At 39.5% G+C, this 21,684-nt stretch overlaps 2 protein-coding genes across 2 annotated transcripts; both read right to left on the bottom strand.

Annotated features, from left to right (window-relative positions):
- Window positions 1-163: 163 nt before the first annotated feature.
- Window positions 164-3,032, bottom strand: LOC128736501 (zinc finger protein 391-like). Its single transcript, XM_053830985.1, has 6 exons — window positions 2,932-3,032; window positions 2,667-2,793; window positions 1,169-2,056; window positions 587-683; window positions 366-533; window positions 164-303 (listed from the first exon to the last, which is right to left on the bottom strand). The coding sequence occupies exons 1-6, from the start codon at window positions 2,955-2,957 to the stop codon at window positions 164-166; spliced, it is 1,446 nt and encodes a 481-aa protein (XP_053686960.1). The 5' UTR covers window positions 2,958-3,032.
- A 2,831-nt stretch (window positions 3,033-5,863) lies between these two features.
- LOC128736499 (nose resistant to fluoxetine protein 6-like) lies at window positions 5,864-8,000 on the bottom strand. Its single transcript, XM_053830984.1, has 6 exons — window positions 7,875-8,000; window positions 7,665-7,808; window positions 6,931-7,601; window positions 6,703-6,871; window positions 6,456-6,649; window positions 5,864-6,389 (listed from the first exon to the last, which is right to left on the bottom strand). The coding sequence occupies exons 1-6, from the start codon at window positions 7,998-8,000 to the stop codon at window positions 5,864-5,866; spliced, it is 1,830 nt and encodes a 609-aa protein (XP_053686959.1).
- Window positions 8,001-21,684: the final 13,684 nt, after the last annotated feature.

Raw genomic sequence — 21,684 nt, 5'->3', positions numbered from 1 at the left:
AATAAAGTACGCACTGTCCAAGTTAGTATTGGTTGGATAAAGGTTGCACTCATGATTCGAAATAGCACATGATAATAAAATTTTGAATTAGATAATGTTCAAAAACTGTATCCCATTATTTTATTTATATATTTAATAATTTATATGAAGTCAATAATTATTTTCAATTCACTTCCTGAACGGGCATTGGTTGGCTACTGGTTCTACTTTTAACGTCGCCAATGTGCGTCTTGAGATGTTCCCTAATTCCAATTTGACAGTTGAAGGCGTGATAACAAACATGACAGATATAAGGTCGATGACCTAAAAACAAAACAAAAAACATTTCAATGGTCAGAGAGGCTATCAGTGTATGAATTCTAAACCTGTATGCACCCGAACGTGCCGTTGTAGATGATGGATGTCTACAAAACTTTTAGCACAATGCTCGCACGTAAACGCTCGCTCATCAGAATGTAATCTCTGATGATTCTTTAGATTGGAAGTGCTATTAAAAGCTTTATTGCACTTTATACATTTGTAAGGTTTTTCGCCTGAAAAAAAATGTGTTAACGTCAGCTTACGTATACAACAAAGCCATTATTACCTGTATGTACACGAATATGTTTCTTAAGATTGCCCTCTTGGTTGAATGTTTTGGGGCATTTATCGCATTGGAATAATCCCTGGGGGCCATGCACTTTCTGCGTTAAAAACAATAATTTATCAAAGGCTCATCCAAAATACACCATACTCTTAAATGAGTTTACCGGTAAATTGGTTGAATTTAGTTAAAACTACTCAAAACACCCACAAAGTGTACAATCTCAAATTTTGAGTAGTTTTTTTACCAAAAAATTCGTAGTGAGAACTTGAAAGTGCGTTATTTGTAATAGAAAATAATTCCATTATCGGTAGTAAGTAGCGAAAATTGGTTGAATTTTTAACCAAAATTTGAGTTTGTACACTTTAAGGACATTTTAAGTAGTTTCAACCAAGGTGAGTTAAAATAGGTGATCTAGTTTTCACAGTTTGTAGAACAGAAGTGCGCGGAACGATTGGTTAGCAACCATCGACGTTGTTTATACATTCAACGGTTTCCGCTTTGAAAATTTCGGTTTCAACCTAGCTTTAGCTAAATCCGACCTATTTACGGGTAGAATCATTTAAGAGTGCATCATAAACTTGCCATATGGGATTTCAAATGTGGAGCACAGTAAAACGACCTATCACATAAATTGCAGGAGAACGGTTTTTCACCCAGATGCTTTCGAATGTGGTACTTCAGGTTGTTGCCTTGAACGAACATTCGATCACAGTACGGACATTTGTGCTGCTTATCTATTTTATGTTGTCTCATGTGTTCTCGCATGTATGTCACCACTCTACCACATATCTTACACTCTTCCGGAATCTTTTGATCTTTACCCTCAACGCGTGGTTTTGGCGGCCGGCCGCGACGTTTCCCAGATTTTGTCAATGTTGGCTTGCGTACTTCCTTTCGCTTCTTTAAAGGCTTTTCATCTTCTGAACTACTGCTGCCGAATTTCTCGTCATTTGCATCGTCGAAATCATCACCTCCTTCCCATTCGAAGTCACTGGATTCTTCACCGGAAGCGGGTTTCGGAGGAGGTTTCTCTTTAGCTTTACGGCTTATTCGTGTTTTCGGCACGTTTTCCTTTTCATTTTCCTTGATTTCTTCGATCAGAAAAGTATTTTCAACCACTACAACTTCTGTTTTCTGAGGCGTTTCTTCTGCATTTTTCCTAGATTTTCGTGTAACCCTTTCCTTCTTTTTCTTGTCTTCTTTAACTGGAGGTTCGTCTTTTGATTTAGCCGACTCTTCATCGAGTCGAACCTCGAGTTTGGCGGAAAGATCTTCAAATATATCAGTTTCCTGTTCGCCGAACGCCATCGGGTCCTGAAAACTGAACGGATCATATTCCAACCCTTCCTGGTCGGTTTCGTTCTTAATGACAAACTCAACTACTTTGGGTTTGGCGTTTTCATCGAATGCATCGATCCGTTGCCGGCAGGTTACGCAAATCGGCGAAATTAGACCGCATACTGGTGTTACCTGTGAATAACGGTGCATAATTAGTTCTACCATGAAACCCCGCTAATATGAATGATAGCCCGTTCGGGTAATCTATCCGAGTTCATTTTCAATTAAGTAGCTCTAGCGAACTTGCTAATTGAATCCGAGTTGAAACGGGATTTTTTGTGCTCATTTGTTCCTATCTGACAGATAAAATTCATCAAATTCCATCCAGGATTGAATAAACATATTCGTTAATAATCGAGCACATGTGCAAACGCTCGAGTTAGATGGTTTTCGCATCAGCAGAATCGGCTAACATTTTATTCATTTCATCTCAACATGTGCGTAGGGGAGTAACACGTTCGTCGTTCTGACTTTGACCTTTATTATGGTGCAGGTCAGATGGCCAACGAAATTTTAAACTAGCCTTTTTAATAACAAGATGCTGGCTAGCAAAAGTGAAGAAATTCGATTTTTTTAGCGCGTTCAATTTAAAAGTCTGATAAATGAATTAGGTTCAAGTAACCACCTTGTAATATATCGTCCCTGCTTTCACATTCACACCATTTATAACTCCTATATACCTTACAGCGTAACGCGTAAATAAATGCCTGATCTATCCATACTGCAGGTTGCGCTTCCTTACCTCAACTCGGGTGCATTTATAGATTTTATTGAGCATTTTAGTGTCGTTTGCATCGCAGAATATCGATTCCATATCTCCCTCTGAAGAGCTGCATATTTTGCACGCTTTTTCCGTTTTCACGAAAGGGCTACAAACAAATTTAAACTATTTAATTGCGGAAGGAAATAAGGGTTTCATACAAGAGCTCTGGTCTTATCATCAGGAAGATTTCAAAATGCGAAATACATGCATGCGGTATTTTCGCTAATACTTCACATGTACTCACCTATCGACATCAGTTAATCCAGCCATCGCACCGGTTTTCCTTATATTCTAATGAAAATTAGAGTTTTCTTCACAGAATTTCCTCCTTCGCTGCACTTTGCTTTGATCACTTTTGTTTTGACATTTCTTTTGCGACAGAAACGTAACGCCTGGCTGTGAGTGGTGAATATAGATGCCAACGGTTAGGTATAGAATTGTTCCCATGTTTATGCCTGGATTTGGGTCTCGGTTAAATATTACGTAACCAGCAGGGGGTGGGGGTTCGGAAAAAATAAACTATTTATATCATATATATAAATTTACAGAAAAACTTATTACCTGAAATTTGTAACCTAAATTTAAATAAGTTACTGTAACGTAATCATCGGCAGAGCGATCGAGCATGAATACAGCTGTATAAGTTACACGTTACGGGTGTGGGTGGAGGTGTAAGAAACAATAATTGTTACAATTTCAATTGTTACAAGGGGGTGGGGGGTTCGCGAAAATGGCGCTTTTGGCGTTACGTAATGTATGAACGGATCCTTATTCAAATTCAATATATACACTGAGAAAACTTTTCGTATATTTTCTATGTGTTTCACACATATTTTTTTGTGCCCAGTGCCCATGTGCCCAGTAAATGAATTTTATGTGCCAAACAGTTACCATTTATGTGTTTTTAAAATTTACCTTTAAATTTTGCACATACTATTTATATGCATATAATTTTCATGTGTACTTCTGGGCGGATTGTGTTTATATGTGGCACATTATAATCTAAATTTATTTAATCATTTGTCTATATACAGACATTTTGCGTGCTGCCTGGCTGTTTCATGAGTAGACCACTGAACAAGGTAGTCCCAGAAGGGAGAATCAAAAGGGAGGGAAATTTCAGCGAGAGGATTGGTGTGAAAACAACGTGTACGTGAGCTTGAGCGCTCCATGGGAAGGAATGGATGGGATGCTATTGCTATGGACTAAGTGAAATGAGCGAGAATGGAGAACTTTTGTCGAGTTTTATGGCATGAACATGGAGAAAGGAGGGTCCCCAGATAACACAAAATCGTAATAGAAAGTTCACATTAAATCGTTTTCATGTCAATTTCATATTGGAGTTGTATAATGATTAGAGTATGTCAAATAGAAGTGAACAATAAGTTGTTTTGCAGTCGTGCGTATCTTCATATACAATTCATGACTGTGAATTATAAAGCAGGATAGACAATTGCAATATTTGATTATATCTATATTATATATTCAGGAGTATTTAGTTGCGTGTTATAAAAACTGCGCAAAATAGAATTACAAATAGTTGTCAAAATTTTCGCACGCACTTTGGTACATATATGCTCTTATATGGCGTGAAATATAACTTTTTCGTTCAGATATGATTTCGTATACCTCAGTTGCAATCGAGATATACAAACCAAATGGTTTACTGGGATCGCGCTTCCCCCGTTTTTCAAGCAGAAGTATAAGCACTACTGGTACTCAAGTCCGCCAAATGAGTGTCCAAATTAGTTTGGGAGTGCAGCACAGCATTGAGGGAACGCTCCCGCTAAAACAAAGTTTTATTACTTTGGGTGCCCGGTCACTGCGGAATCGAGGGCAATGAATTTGCTGAAAACCTAGCAAAACAAGGATCAGCTCAGCAATTTATTGGTCCTGAACCGCGTCTGGGTACCTTCACATCCGCCGTAACATGCGAATTGATGACATGGGAAAAGCTAGAAATAGTATCCCGTTGGAATCAAACACAGGGTTGTAGCAAAAACATTCCATCAAGAAGACTGGCATCTCTTGCTCGTGCCCATACAAATGGCAAGCAACAGAATCAACAGCGCACCCCTCCCGACAAAAGTTCAAGCTGTGTGTACATATATTGGTGGGAAAAGAAGTGTGCGAGCGTGGCAATGCATTGCATACGTGTTTGTGTACATCTATATTGTGATTTACACACACTAGTATGTGTTAGTTCAACTTTAACTCGGTAGATAGCATTGCTGTTACTGTCTGCCGACTTTTGGCAGAGTTGCCAGTCTTCTTGATGGAATGTTTTTGGTTGTAGACAAGCTAAACAGTACCCTGCAGTAGCTAAAAAACTACTCCATTTAACTCGTAGTGAACTACGCACGATCACGGGACTCCTAACAGGACACAGGCCAACTCTTTATCATTTAAAGAACATCGGCAAGGTATCATCCGACACCTGCCGCTTTTGTAACTCTGAACCTGAATAAGTTCAGCGCATCTGCTCTGCTATTGCGGAGCTCTTGCATTATCAAGGCACAACTTCTTAGGAAGTTTCCTTCTTACTCCATAGCAGGTATGGAGCCTAAATCCCAAAACGGTCATTGGCTTTATAAACCATATCGTACCGAATTGGGGCACAGGATTACAACTATTCCACTCAACTCCATCAAAGGGTACGAGCGATCCGTAAACTGTGTACAGCAATCGGGGCCTGCCACAAAAGACGATCATTAAGACTATCGCAGTGGCCTTTTAGCCCAATGCCCTTGGCATACAAAAAAAAAGAGTGGTGCATAAGGAGAAAACTAAAAACAACGTTGATGGCTAGATATTTATTACATTTATTCGTCATCTTTCGTCATCATGTAGTTTTTCCTTTTTTGTATTCGTTAAATCCTTCGGCATCAATCCGCTTTTTTGAAAAACTACCTGAAACCATATATATTTTGATGTAATATAACATAGTATTGATTAAAGAATAGTTTCGTCCATTGTTTACCTTGAAGGCGCTTTATTGTGGCGGCTGTTGGAATCTCGATTGCGATACAAAGAAATAGGCCAAATCCATATGAAAGAGCTATGCCTACCACGAGAGCTTTTAACTGAAAGTAAAGTAGATAGTGACAGACAGAATGTAGATTTGTTGTTCGTATTCGATAAAAATCTTTAATTTGGGTAAGAATGAGTAATGGTCATTATAGATCAGCCGTGTTAAGCGCGTTCGTAGAAATACTCACAAAATTCTGCAAATTCAGGACAAATCCAAACCCTTCGACATGGATAAAACAATACCGCAATGCATTGAACTGTGCCAAATAAACACAGAATGACAGTCGTCCGATTGCCAGCACTATCGGATGTCGGAGAACAGCCGGTATTCTACTGCTACCGTCGATTGCCCAATACAGTAACCCAACTCCGCACATGGTTCCAAAACAGTTACGATGAACTGATGCGTATATTGCCATCCAAAGTGATGGCTGCTTTGGTTTGATGTCGTAAAAGACGGTCGCCGGAACGGAGAGCAGAATCACCATCAGTGGAGCAATCCACCTCACGTGCCGATAGGCTACAAGCTTCGCTAGCATTTTCGGATCCTTTCGAACTTTGTGGTACACTAAACCAGCGATTATACCGGAGAAATAACTGGACGTGTGGGGATGTGCGACGACATAATCTCGCAGCAACCACTCGTAGTGTAGTAGCATGAACCGGAGGTGCCTGCAAGAAGATTAGAGCATGATCACCTAAAGAAATGTTTAAATAAATGCTATAACTTTTTAATACTTGAAATTGAGCAGAATAACTCCAACGAAGTTGTACTTGTAATTGTTTACCATCGGGACTACGATTGAAATTGATATCATTGCGGCTACAACTACTTTTGTTGACTTTGGAAACCTCCAAAGCAGCATCATTATAATCATGCCAACGATAAAGAACTGAAAATCTGAAGCCATTGACCATGTTTGTTGCATACACTACAAAGAAAGGAATTTATTATATTGAGGAGTTTCATATACGTAATATTTACCGGTTCGTTGAATTTGTAGTAGTTGTTAATGAACAAAAAGTTCGACCAACCGTGTTGTTTGCAAAATTGCATTTCTACATCCACCATGCGGTGGGTGGTCGGTCCATTACCCAGCCGATCAAACCACGAGACTTGATACAGCCACATGATGAAGTATATCGGTAGCATTCTAGAGTAAAAATTCTTTAGTTTTTTTAACGGATATTAATTTAACTCAGTCGCACCTACCTCACATAACGATGAAATACTCCAAGAAAAAAGTAATGCCATCGGAACTTGGTACCCGTTTCGATCAAATCCAGGAATCGAACCGCGAGCAACATCCCCCCGATGGTGAAAAATGTGTGCACCAGAAAAGGAAACACTGCCGATGCCATCCTTACGACGGCATTACCGTACAAGTCTTCCAGTACCCTGGGGTTAGTCATAGGACTTGCCCCGAATGACATAAACGTGTGAACAATGGTGATTATGGCTACCGATACAACACGGATGGATTCGATGAAAGCCAAATCCTGTTGCAGTTTGGTTTTCGGTTTTGCCAGCAACGTTCGCAGGCTACGTTTGAGAGAAAATTCCATCCATATGTCGTTTTCTGGTTGCTTTGAATTGATTTCAATTGCGACGTCGTTGTTGTTTAGGTTAGGTACAATCCGATCGTCGCGAAATGTCGCGCGGATCACCAGGATCACAATTGCACCAAGTAGTATAGCAAACAATACATGAAGCGCTGTGATGGGTTTGATAAGTTCCGCTGGGGTCATGCAGTGCTCTATTTCCGAATAACTGGAAAGGTTGTAACCTTGGCGTAATCGATAGTTTAAGCATATGTTGACAAGTTTTCCATAGTTTCGTTTGTACTCGTCCATGCCGGGGATATAAGTAGCATTGTAAATGTACTGATCGTGCACAACAAATGAGCAAGATCGAAATCGTTGTTACGTTATTGTAAATCCACTTACCGGTGGTTCCACGTCAATTCTCCGCTGGTCGTAAAGTCTTCGTTGATCATCTGTTAAGCCTTCTACTAGTTCGGTGCACGTTTTCAAACAGAATCCGCGATCTAATACGTTATGTTGGTATTGAGTGTCCTGTTTTGAGTATTTCTGTGGATATTTTTTGGGGGTTTTAGAGCGTAGTACTAGGGACGATTCTGTATTATGTTTACTCACTTCAATAGTCGCCCATAGCTTAGATGAGCTATCAGGTACGATGACACTTCTAGCGACACAGTACACATTGTTGGGGTTTTCGGAAAGGCACTTCAGTTTATCCTCAAAATAATATAATGCTGGCATACTGTCATAATCCTGCTCTAAATAGAAAATCGAAAAAAAACATTGACTTGTAATTTCAAAAATTATTACAATAAGGGTTCGACGTGATAACTCACACCATTGATCAAAGACGATTCAGATATACCCGGGTTGACATAATAAAAAGATTAGTCAGATGATAATTAAAGTTCATTGGATCGAAATGTAGAGTAGTTCAAATGGAATTCTAATTGGTCACATTTCCAAATTAGAGAGTAAATTTGTCAGATTAAATCGATGTATGTTGCTTGTATCAATTCGCATGTAACGGTGAATATAGTTCTTTGTTGAGACATTTTAGTTTTAGATGCTTAAAGCCGGGCTATCTCGTACTGTTTCAAGAGCTTGTCTGGACCGAGTGAAGCCTCGGCTGCTCGTCGCCAATTCCACAAATATCTCGACACTTCGATCTGCTCTGTTCTGATTAGCGTTTAGTACACTGGCAGCGTATCCTTGATCAATACGTCTTGAGGAGGGCATAAATGACCCAGTTTCCAACTTAAATGCATCGTGGAATCTCTTTACTCGTGTTGTCGCCTGCGCGCGCGATGGTAATCAAATATACCAAATATATGAACTAGTAATTACCACTTAGTTTAAACCACTTCAAGTTCCTCGCCGTCACTAGTCGCTGCCCGTGGGAGATGAACGTTGTTTTTTTTGTTTTGCACGTCTCGACACACGCAAGTCGGCTTCAACCTGGTCGAACCATCTAGCACGTTGGGCCACTCTTGGTGCCGGACGGGTTCTTGAGGAGATCGCATTGCATAGTCGTTCGACGTCCTTACGACGTGGTCGGTTGCCCGTGGCCTCCCAACTAGTGTCTGCAGCTCGAAGTTCATACGCCTGCGCCACTCTCTACTTTCCATTTGTACTCCACGAAAAATTGACCGCAGCACCTTTCGTTCAAATATTGTCGTATTTGAACGAAAGGTGCTGCACGGATGTTTTCCGTAAGCACAGTTACAGTTTCAAGTCCGTAGAGGACTACCAGTCTGATTATCGTTTTGGACATCGCCAGCTTTATGCGGTGGCATTGCTCCTTGATCACATCGTCTTACTTAGGGATAACTAGATCCGACTTTTAGCTTGAATGCCGATTCATCAACCACTTCACTTCATCGTCGTTAATAGTCGCGACAGAGGGAAGCCAACACTGTTTTCTCTGGAGCAAGATTTGGTTTTTGACGCATTGATTTGTAACCCAATCCTCCTAGTCTTTGTTCTAGTCTCCGTTTTTAGTATTTTTTAGTCTGACTCCCATGAAGTCCACTTGAGACGGTCCTACGAAGTCTTTTAGGGATGAACGACGCAACCAGATTCTTGTTGGCGATATTGCTCAGCATAATGCCGCGGTGTAGTTAGCGGTGTAGTTAACCAGATCGTCATCGAGGATTTCAATTCCGACCGAATTTCCGGTCGATCAAGAGGTGGAATACAAATCAGGGATTAGATAGTTCAGCGCAACCTGCTGACGAATGAAATGGACCTAGGATTTAGCCACTTGATGCCTCCATGAACATGGCCCTACGTGGCATCCTCTTTCAGTATAAACTCCTCCACAAGTGCACGAGATTAGAACGAAACGCGTTTTGATCAACTACCGGCACGTTGACTTGGACCACTACCTAGTTATGAATGCGCCTAAAATTTTCCGTTATGAACACCATTCGGTTCCAACGTCAGCCTTGGTTAAGTCTCGCATGACTGAAGCAGCCTTACGTTTCCGAAAACTACGCGCATTCGCTCGTAGCTGTGCTGGCGAAAATTGACGTGCAATAGAGAGCGGGTGCGTGCCACGGAATCAGCGGGAAAACTGATATAACGATGAATGTAGAAGAGTGATAAATGAGGACGACAAAGCTGCACCGACGGCAAGCTACACAGTGCTACAGGTTAAAGCTTGAAAAGACATAGACAGTGAACACAAGTCTCAGGGAAGGAAAAGCGCTACCTGGATCGTTTTCAGGAAATGTGATAGGTTGGCCAGTAACTGATAGCATCCTACAAATGTTTTGTACCGTAGGCCGAAATGGGTCGAGATAAGAATGACAGTATTCTGATGGACGCTTGTGAAGTGGCCGAAAGGTGGAAGCGACACTACGATGAACATCTAAATGACGCTCAGGCGAAGTATCATGTCGGCGGGGAAAGCAATTTCGACTGCGCGACAAACGTGGAAGAAGTGCCAGCCCCAACGATAAGCAAGGTTGAGGAGGCCGTCAAGAAGCTGAAGGACAGTAAATTGGCTGGGAAAGATGCCAACGAAGCGGAGCTTGATCAAATGGGACTGAAAAGCTGGTCACTTGTCTGCATCGGCTGATTATTAGAATGAACTGCCTCCGGAAGAGTAGAAGGATGGGGTTATCTGCTCGATCTACTAGAAGGCTGGCCAGCTGGACTGTGAGAACAATTCTGACCTGATTTTGAATGGGTTGATTCACTTTACGTCTCCTGTTTTACGCTTATCACAACGACGCAAATACACTTGAATGCATTTTTTCGCATGAAATGCTAGCTGGCGTCATAAGCTAGCCAACTGTTAAGAAAAATTGGATTGACATGCTTTTAAGCAGGCGTTATAAACGCAAGAAAGGAGACATGAAGAGAATCTCTCATTTGCAGTTAGGATCTATTAAAATATCAGGCGAGAATTGTGTGATCACCATTCTCAATGCCGTCTATAGTGTGCTATCACAAATCAATTTCCGCCAAGTATGTATCACCAATTATGAAAACATTTGTTAGAGTTTGTCAAGCCGGCTTTGTTGAAAAATGGAGAACGACGGATCGAATATTTACACTGCGGCAGATCCTTTAAAAAGGCGTTGAATACGCATCATTTGGTCGATGACTTTCAAATGGATTGTCAAGGTCATTCGACTTAGCGATGAGTTCGAGGTGGTTAACGAATTTGTGTACTAATTTGGCTCACTGGTGACCACGGAAATGACACCAACCCTGAGATTCCAACGCAGAGGTCGTGCTTGTTATAAGTTTTACAAGCACCTGCGGTCGAACAGACTAAGCCCCGTATAAAGTGTACCAAGACGAGTGTACGAGACGCTCATTAGACCGGTTGTTCGCTACGGATATGAAATGTAGAAAGCGTTCGAGGAGGATTTGACCTATGAATTCGGCAAGCGCTATTGTGAACGCAGTATTCAAAAGGTATGAAAAGCTAGATGGATATGAAAGGCAGGGCATGTCGCAAAAATGCCGGACAGTTACCCTGCGATGATGGTGTTTACTTCATGTAGTAAGAACAAGATGACCAGGAGCGTAGTGAGCGAAATAGTTAGATCAGCTGGAGTACACAGTCACAGTGCCACAGTGCAATAGGAATTAGAGAGCGGCAGCCCGCAACCGAGGGAATTGGAGAAATTTTGGTCATTAGGCTATGTTTTAGGACGAAAACCCAAATAAATTAAATGAACGTGCGAAGGGGGCGTGTGTTGGTGTTGTTCGAGAAAAATGGCCCATCGATGAGAATATGGTCGATTTGGTTCAATGATCTCCAGGTGGACTTGTGGAAGAAAGAGCTTCTGACCATCAAGCCTCGCGAAATTATCGACCATTATTGTTCGTGTCAGTGTTATGGGGCCATGTCACTCGAATAAACTGGAAATCAACCATGTAAATCAAAATTTTTTATTGAGTGTGCTGGTAATGCGGAATGCTCGTGAAAATGTACGCGACAACTCCATTTACAAGGCAAGTAGATAGGTTGATATCAAACTGATATTTTGCTGCGATTTTATCTACTTTTTGCATTGCTTAACTAATTTTATTTCATATAAGAATCAACGATACAGCAATTCTAGACGAAATAAGCAAATTTCGCTGATTAGTTTATTGTCCGGTCATAGAGGACAAGTTTGTGCCCGGAGATAGAGGACACTACACAGTTTAAAAAAATTAGGTTTTTGACCGAAATCAACCTGGACCGTCATAGCCCTGATGTGGATCTTGATGTACCGTGCGCGAAAAGTTGTCCGTTGTTTCCGACTGCGTGTAAAGTCTGGCTTCGTGCTACGATCCTACTTACTCTAGCTGCACCATCCAGCTAAGTTTCGAACATACGACTGGCTTCTTAGACCAGCATCGTACCTCGAATCTAACTGACCGGACATCCTGCATTCTATAATGTTCCTAGCTCATTGGAGAGTCCATCGCTCTGGTAAAATTGAGTCTTGTCACCACAGATCCTCCACACTTTCTGGCCTTACTAGGACTACGTTACCGAGTCTTGTGTTTGCTTGCCATTAGCGTTCGAGACAACTCATTCCGTAGTTATGTCGCCGTGTTTACAATTGCACTGACAATAATCAAAAAGCATAAGAAATCTGCTTTCCAACTATTCAACTAATGCCGTTCCGTTCCATTAGAACATGTTTTGTCTTATTTCCTGAGCTGCAATTGTCCTAGCATAAACATTGTTTCACAGATTGTCGAACCATGTTACAACTATGCCGTCCGTGCTTGGGTAGTTGAGAAATCGTGGAAAAAATGACTCCAAACAAGATTTCAACTAAATTTGCCAACCCAAAAAAATATTAATCAAGCGCACGTTTGTCTACATCAGCACCTACATTGAACAAACTGATCTTTGTGCTAGTAAAACACCAAAAAATAAGTCCTAACATGGCATTTTTATATTTTTTAATATCGCTCACTTAAAAATCAATAGTTTTCTTTATTAAAGTCTATGCGTAGAAGATTTTGCGATTGATTAAAAACTGAATTATTAGTACATTGATAATTTATACAGTAACATAGCTGAATGAAAACCATATTAAAAAATTCGAGTCACCATGTTTTCTAGAAAATTTCATTTAAAATTTATTGATTTTTCCAGGCATCATTTTTTCTTAAAATTTACAATTCATGAACCAAACATTGTACAACAAACATTTGTAATGAAAATCTAAGCCAGTACCAAAGAAACATTTTTGTTGTATAGTAGCTTATTCATCTATTGTACAGTTAATTCCCGTGGTACATGTGTTTGATAAGCAATTATACAACAAAAATGTTACTTGGGTATTCTCAGCAATCCAGGAAAAATCTTGCTTACAAAAAGTTTTTCACTACATTTTCAACTTCGATAAAAATTTGAAAAGCCATTTTTTGCAACTGGATATATTTTTATTTTTTGTTTGTTTATAAAATCCTAATTTCATGGTATTAAAAGAATTCCATAATAGATTTTATTCGTTTTTGAGTTATGGACGAAAAATTAACGACGCCGCATAAACGGTCGCTTATTTTTTTGTCCATAATTCAGAAATGAAACGCAAACCCTATTGTGGCATTTTTATCACAAAAAGCTAACCTATAAACTAAGCTATAGAACAAAGAATCAATTAACAAGAAAAATATATTTTGAATGTTTTACATGCATGACATATTTAGCGCGCAAAACTCTGTCATGAGAAATATTTCCATGCTCCAAACGAGTTTTTTGTTCATAGAAAAATTTATCATTAGGAGTCGCATTCTCTTTCCTGACCAGTAGAAGAATAATATGCTTATGATATGTCCTTATACTAATTAGAAATCAATCGCCATATTTTCATAATGATATTTTTGGAAAAAGCGACATAATATCACACAGTGATGGATACTATGTAGTATGATAATTGAGATTTAAACTAAGTGACGTGATGTGAACATCATCACAGCAACATCGGAATAATGTTGAATCGAATTCGCTCGGGCTCGAAAAGGAATCGAATTAATGCAAATTATTCTAAAGGTCACATTGCTATCTTCTGAAGATTTCTGCTAGTGGTTACAAATAGTGCTACATTATGAAGAGTAGTATTATGATATTAGTGGCTATAATAATGATTTGTTGTTTTTAAAGTTAAGATAATGGGCACTAATTTATTTCAAACTGCGAAAACCAGTCAAACCAGGACATGTAAAATCATCATTTAAATATTGAAATCCCTTTTGAGCATTCTATTTAAGCAAAAAAAAAATTTTATTTCAAAACGACAAACTATATGTATAATTTCATTCCTAAATTGAAGACACAATAAAAATCATATTAAGTTCGGATATTTAATAGTGCATCCAAATGTAGAGATGCTATTGGAAGGTAATTTTCCTTTATTCTATTCAAAAAAGCGTTATTTTTTTGTAGGTAGGAACTACAGGAAAATCTAAGCACTTATGAAACTGTACCAATTCACACTGGGATGCTTGTCACATGAAAGCAAAGCAAAGCATGTACATGACTTCACGACGGCCTTCACTGCTGCACTCGAAGTACTCTACTTAGTGCCTCAGTTGCTCATGTACACAGTGTGGTAGCAGCGGCCAAGGTCAAGTTAAGGAGTTCAGTCGATTTTCAAGCACCATGCGTAAACACTATTTACATTGCAACGCTTACGTCGTAAGTAGGTACACTAGTTCACAAAATGCATTGAGTATTCGATCGAAATACACTCACTTTCACTCTCACTACCGCGTCCTTCAGGAGGAAAACAAAGTTGCACCAGCAACACTATAATCGTTGCTTTCAGTAGCCACTCGACCAGCTGGATGCTCGACATGTTGAAAGGATGTGCCGCGCGGCGGAATTTTCGAAAACAGCAAACCGATCGCCGCGGCCGGTCAAAACAAATTGATGCGGCGTTGTCGATCGGAGATGAACGCGACAAAGAATCGGTACTTGACTCGAGCCGTTTCGTGTTTTTTTGTTCCCAAAATCCAACTTCAGGCAAACCGGTTGCTCGGACATAGCTCATATAGTAAATGTTTATCCAACTTTAAAAGGAAAAATGAGAATTCAGCTTTCTGTTGCTCTGACTAGTATAGCATTATCTCTGCATCCAATACTTTGAAAAATTGGTTGAAATTAGCTACGAGATAAAGTCCATTCAAATCCTTCAATCAAAAACGATACTATCGTTTCTAGTAGGAACCTCAACAAACCGGTGAACCGGTTTGGCAAAGTTCAGTACATTTTGGTACGGTTGTTTGTTACGGTTTTTGAAATGATATTGCAAAAAGTTGCTTGGTCTAAATAAACCCCCATCGAGAGAGCAAAGCCGTTTTTTGACTTCAAAAAATAGCATTTTTTTCATTTGTTATTACGAAATATTAACAATGAAAAATGTGTAGGGTGGCTGATCCTCTTCGTTATAGCTAAACACGTTCCATACTTTATTTCAAGTTTTTCAAGGAATAATATGTGCAACAGATCAATTTTTGAAACGAAATGAATGGTACGCTTGTTGCCTGTACATATACACCCATTTAGGAAGACAAAATATTTCGGAACTTACATTTTTTAGTGAAGCAATTTTTTATGTTCCATCGTGAGTTCGTCAAACGGAAACTGCATTTCGTCATTTGTAAGATTTCTTTCGTCTGTCATGGACAGACAGCAAACGTTTTCGTTATCGTCTTCGTTAAGTCATGTGAGCGAGCTTTTCAACCTCCACAAAAGAGTGCAAGTATAGGTATATCTTAATAGTACGTTCCCTCGTTAGTACGTACCCTCGATAGTACGTACCTTCGATAATACATACATTTTGCTTTGATAGTACGTATCCTCGATAATACATACATTTTGCCTCGATAATACGTAAATTTTCCAGCAACACTTTACTTGTTTCATTCCAAGCCTCACAAAGGGCAAATTCATTGATTAATTCAAAATTAAAATAACTGCTATACTAAATCAATACCTCTAAAATGTATATTTATTCAATAGTGTATGCAAATTTGCAAATTTCATGCAATATTAAGCGTAATACAACAATGCTTTAAAACCTAAAATTGTGATTCGATAGTGCGTACATTTCGATAATACGTACACTAAACGAAGCAAAGGTGTACGTACTATCGAGGTATACCTGTAGTTTAAATTGCACACAGCTCAAAATTTCAAATAGTTACTCCGAGTAGATTCTCTTTGTTATACTCAAAACAAGTTGGTTTTGTTTTTTATTTAGATTAAAAAATAGTGAAAATAGTAGTTTTCTTACATTACCTTTTCGTCGATAACGAAGAGACAATTAATATTAATGTCAAGTACGTTTGAACGTAGGGTATGTTGCTGCTTCGTCGCAATTGCCTATTCCCGTCCTATCCAACACAAATTATTAAAAATATCAGTGATTTTTATGACACACAATGCAAAATTATTTATTCCCTTATATTTTAGTTTGTTTCCTTTCATACGTGATCAATCAAAGTGAGCTGAGATCTATTTAAATGCTTTTTTTTCATTAAAGAATTCCTAGCAGTCAAATTTCCAACGTTTTTTTGTGCGACGGAGAAGAAAATGACGACTAATCGTTTCAATTTCCGTCATTCATGAAATGAAAATAACTCACACAACGCATTGTTGTTATTCTGCAGCCGGGAAAACTTGCATAACCTACATAAATTTTGCAGAATAACATTTGTCATGCTGTCCTACACAAATACATGCGCGCTAGCTTCGTAAACATTATTGTGATTTTTAGTTCGGACGATGAAATGTTTATGGACGGATTTTAAAACGGTACGACGAATTTAAGATATAAAGTCAGTTGCGTAATTTCAATCAAATGTTTTATTAATCGCTTTTTAGTAAATTCAAAAGGCGCGGATCGGAAGGTAAGTGGTTTTGAATCAAGTCAGCAGCAGAGCTCTTGGAGTATTCATTAAATCCACCTAAGAAATGATGAAAATTAAAATGGCTTTCCTTACTACGACGGGAATTAGAAATAAGCCCTAATTGGTAATAATGCTGGTTTTTCGTCTAGAAAATTCTGCTTGACTGCGGTAGAGCCAAAAGAGTAAAATCGAATCAAACTTTTCATGCCAACCGTTATTTCAGTCGCGAAGTTTCTGTCTACAACATTTGAGTCATCTGCGATGCCTCGAAGTTGGCTACTTTTGCTACAAATCGTGCCCTTAGTTTCGATTCTCTATCAAGTGATATTAAAAGTGAAAAGTGATATATTTTTGTAAGATTATAGTCACTTTAACACGTTTAGGTCATTCGTGACTTCTACGGGGTTGGGATTTGAACCCGGGTCCTCGGCGTGATAGGCGTGAATGCTAACCAATACAAAGGACTGACCCCACAGAAAAAGTGATAATAAAAAGCATGCAGGATAAGCCACCCTCTCTTTTATGGACTACTAATCTGGACTCTTATGGTATTTTGATCTATTGTGATATCCTTCAGGTGCGTTTTCTTTATTCCGCAAATTGGTATTGAATGAGCTGCTTATTATCTGCGTGTGACTGTCGGTGTTTTTTATCCTTTTTCTCCTTTATGTTTGTTATTATTTTTCAACCAGTCTTGCTCTCCGCATCTCCACACCAGGAAGTGCACAGATTAATTATAATGTGCCCTTGGATAAGACTATAAGAGACTTTATGACGCACATCGAGCACATCGAGTCCCGGTGTATGTGTGTGTCAGCCACGTATCCAGGGAGGAAGGGGGATTTGCCCTCCCCACCCAGAAATTTTTTTGACTTACATTTAAAAAAAATTGTGCAGAATAACAATACGCCGAAAGATTCTCTGGGTCTCTCCAAGGCAAACCGCTGAGGGCACTACGGATAAATCGTCTCTGGAAGTGTTCGATTCTTAGAATCCAGGTGAGCTGCTGTGGTTAGGACGGACTAATGCACAGTATAACGATTTAAAGCAGTGAGGGTCCTTAAAATCTCTTCTGATTTCGGAGATCAATTCTAGCTGTCATGATGGTTTGGAAATAATAGTAGAACGAGAAGCGTTAAAGATAACTTCAGAGTCGAGTAAAATGCCGAGCTTACTAACTGTCCATTTATACTGTAGTCAAAGATGACAGGGTTTTGGGTGCGATGGGACGTTATTACCTCACATTTTGCTGTGCTCACTATCAAGTAGCGGAACTGGCATTAATTCACAAAGGCATCTAATAATCCTTGGAGCCGGCGACAATCGTCGATGAAGCGCACGGTGAGAAACAATTTAAGATCGTCAGCATAGATAAGTACGTATCCGGTTTCTAGTAGCATAACTACATCGTTGAAGAATAATATAAACATCAAGGGCCCCATATTACATCCTTGAGGAACCCCAGACTTATTTGTATACACAGATGAAACAGTAGATTCTAACTTGACTTGCAAGACTCAATCGCGTAAATATGATTCAAGCCAAGCCAAGTTAGTCTAAAGCTCCCAAACGATGCAGTTTTCCTAGAAGGATGCGATGATCGATCCGGTCGAAAGCAGCTTTTATGTCAGTGTAAACTAAGTCGATTTGAGCATTTTCTTCAAATTGCGTGATGCAGAAGGAGGTAAAGTCGAGCAGGTTGGTGGAAACCGATCGGACAGGTATGATCCCGTGCTGATAGGCTGATAAATGTGTGTAACGCCCTCCAGAGGTGCGTGAAACTCTTTGGTTTGAAACTTCTTATACAAAAAAAATGGCTTGCCCCCCCCAAACGAAAATCCTGACCACTCACTGGTGTGTGTGTGTGTGTGTGTGTGTGTGTGTGTGTGTGTGTGTGTGTGTGTGTGTGTGTGTGTGTGTGTGTGTGTGTGTGTGTGTGTGTGTGTGTGTGTGTGTGTGTGTGTGTGTGTGTGTGTGTGTGTGTGTGTGTGTGTGTGTGTGTGTGTGTGTGTGTGTGTGTGTGTGTGTGTGTGTGTGTGTGTGTGTGTGTGTGTGTGTGTGTGTGTGTGTGTGTGTGTGTGTGTGTGTGTGTGTGTGTGTGTGTGTGTGTGTGTGTGTGTGTGTGTGTGTGTGTGTGTGTGTGTGTGTGTGTCTGTGTGTGTGTGTGTCTGTGTGTGTGTGTGTCTGTGTGTGTGTGTGTCTGTGTGTGTGTGTGTCTGTGTGTGTGTGTGTCTGTGTGTGTGTGTGTCTGTGTGTGTGTGTGTCTGTGTGTGTGTACGGGAGGCACTACCACGTGGTGTATAAATCGCACTGCTCCGGATTTACGGACGGATATGCTATTATACGGACGGAGATGATACTGATGGGGTGAGGTTACACTCGCGACACATCGATTTTCATACTGTACCCAATCCGATCACACCGGTTTCTACCGGAATTCACTTTAGGACCTCCTCAATTACGATATACAGACTTTTAGAATTTAGCACACGGGTTTGGGTGGAGTTTTACGGTCGCGCACTCGTTTCACGACAAACTGGTGCCCGGGTTACTTCACGACAATCGACGGCTACGCGGATAACACTCGGAATGGTGGATCGACGTTTAATTTTGTTCTCACTTTCAATCGGTTGACCACATGGGATCATGGAATAGCATCGAACAGCCGAGACACGTCTGATCGCTTCGACTCTCACACCAAAAAGCCCCGACTGCGCGTGACGTTGTTCGTCTGTCAGCGTGTTAGCCGTGATTCTCAATGCGGGTGTTCGGGGAGAGGTTTCATTCCTATGAAATAGAACAACGGTCGGTGGTTTCTATAGTAGACGGTGGAATCCCCCAACTTGGATAACAGATTGCGGTACACAACTTCTTAAGCATTGCTTCATAATTATGATCCTCCCTTACCCCCTCATCTTGCGCTCTTTTCCCTTCAAGCCTGGTCTCAATCTGTTAAATTTGTCGATTCATCGAAAAAAGTCGATAGACTCCTTCTTTCATTACTTTCTTCTACCGTTCCCTCCGTAAATTATAAAATCTACCGTCATAAAAACTTAATTACATACAGTCTTAGTGTCTGTTCGCTGGTGAATAAAAAAAAACATTTCGATCTGATGGAGGCTGCAGTACGCCAGCGGAAAATAGGAAAGGATGAAGAATATTCCTTACCAAAGTACATCGCAGATTGAAGATATTATGGTTTTGTTAGCTACTGCTGTACTAATTTCATGGATTCAAACTTCGCACTTTTGACCTGTGGTATTCGCACTTTTACCCCGCTGATGGATGGGGCAAAAGTGCGATTTGGCACTTGATCGGAAATATGGAGAATTTATGTTGCATAACACTATTACCACCTATTACACTATATGATGTATAGTTCAATGTGAAAATTGATGACAACTTCAAACATCGTACTTATGCCCAGCCCTACTCTACAAGAAGTGTGAGTGGGCAATAATATTGTGACTTTCTTCTTCCCAGCCACTTATTTTCGCTCTGGGAATTCTTTTGTTCTGATTTGTTTTTAACACTTTTATCCAACACTGTTGTCAATATTGGGATAAATATAATTTTCTTTCAGCGATTTGTAACTTTAAAAGGGCAAAACCCGTCATGAGCGGTTTAATAATAACAATTATACGCAAAGTTACAGATTTCATCTAAATCTAAAATTGTTTTAGCTTCATCCCAATTCCAGCTAAACTTCGTTTCTATTTAGATTTAGATTTAGATTTATCTTAATTTCCAAAACTTTTTGTTTATATTTGACAGACTTCGCAGCTGTTAGAGTATAGAACAACTTCGGCGCTAATGATACGCTATTGTCTCTAACAGTTCTCCCAATTGAGGATTAATTTACTTATTGTATTTATTTTTTACTTTCTTTTAATTGGACAAAGTTTTATTAAATATTCATGCTGGATTGTACTACATAGCTGGTCCCAGTCCGTAGTTTGGCAGCGATTTATGCAAAAATCGATTAAAACAAATCCACTCAAGCACGCGGTCAATGCTGCTGACCTAATCAGCTGCTGTCTGGGTCGTGTCAATGTCGTCTCTTTGGTTGTACCTACAAGGTCACCACTAAGTTACAACGTTGCGGGAGTATCAAGTAATTTGTTTTTTTTTTTTTTTATTTTTGCGTTATAGGTAAGGGTGACAAGGTGAAACCAATGAGTAGTGAACTGGTTTCGCGTAACTCTTTGTTGGTCTCTTTTAGGTGAACTTGCATAACGATTAAATCTGTGTGAAGCTTCTTACACAATTTTATCGCGAACAGTTTTCAGCCGCTGGCAACTGATGAAAAAACTCGATTAATGTGACGACTTGCGTCTCATTTAGATTATCATCAGAATGATGAGGAAATAATTGAGCACTTCTATTAATAATAATCCATCGATAATAAATATAAGATAAACTGTTTATAGTATTTATAATATTTATTATAGTATTGTACCAAACTTACGCTTGAAGATCTACCAAAGTCAGTAAATTGCAATACACCATACATTATATTGTATTCTCAAAGAAGCAATTTTTTTTGAATCACCTTCTTGGAGCACATTTCGGCACATGAAAGAGACTAGGTATATTTAGTTGGGTTTCACAAAGCTAATCTTCTCGGCGCATTATAAGCGTTCAACTGTGACTTTACGTAGACAACTAGGGGGCACGAATTGTGATTGTTGCTGCCGAAAATTTACCATGAAATGAGCTTATGATTTCGGCAAATTCGACGTAATACAGAGGAACAAACAACTTCAGTGAAACAAGTGTTTTGTGACGTGAACAAGCGAAGTGCGTAGGTGGTTTAAAAATACGCCATGAACTGTAGGTAAGTGGATTTCGAAGGTATTCAAAGTATATACAAACTAGAACTGATGTGATGTGACACGGCTAGGTTTTGTTTTGTTGATATATTAAAGACCCAGCTGTAAATCTAACTCCAGACCTGATTTTTTGCTGTAAATTTCCTAAACTGAATTTAAAGATGAAGGTATTGCGTAGTCAAAACCACTTGGAGCGAATTCTAAATCCATTATGC

The sequence above is a fragment of the Sabethes cyaneus genome, chromosome 2 (assembly GCF_943734655.1).
Source record: "Sabethes cyaneus chromosome 2, idSabCyanKW18_F2, whole genome shotgun sequence".
NCBI classification, from domain to species: Eukaryota; Metazoa; Arthropoda; class Insecta; order Diptera; family Culicidae; genus Sabethes; species Sabethes cyaneus.
The sequence above is the reverse complement of the archived record's forward strand: the minus strand, read 5'-3'. Positions and strand labels throughout refer to the sequence as shown.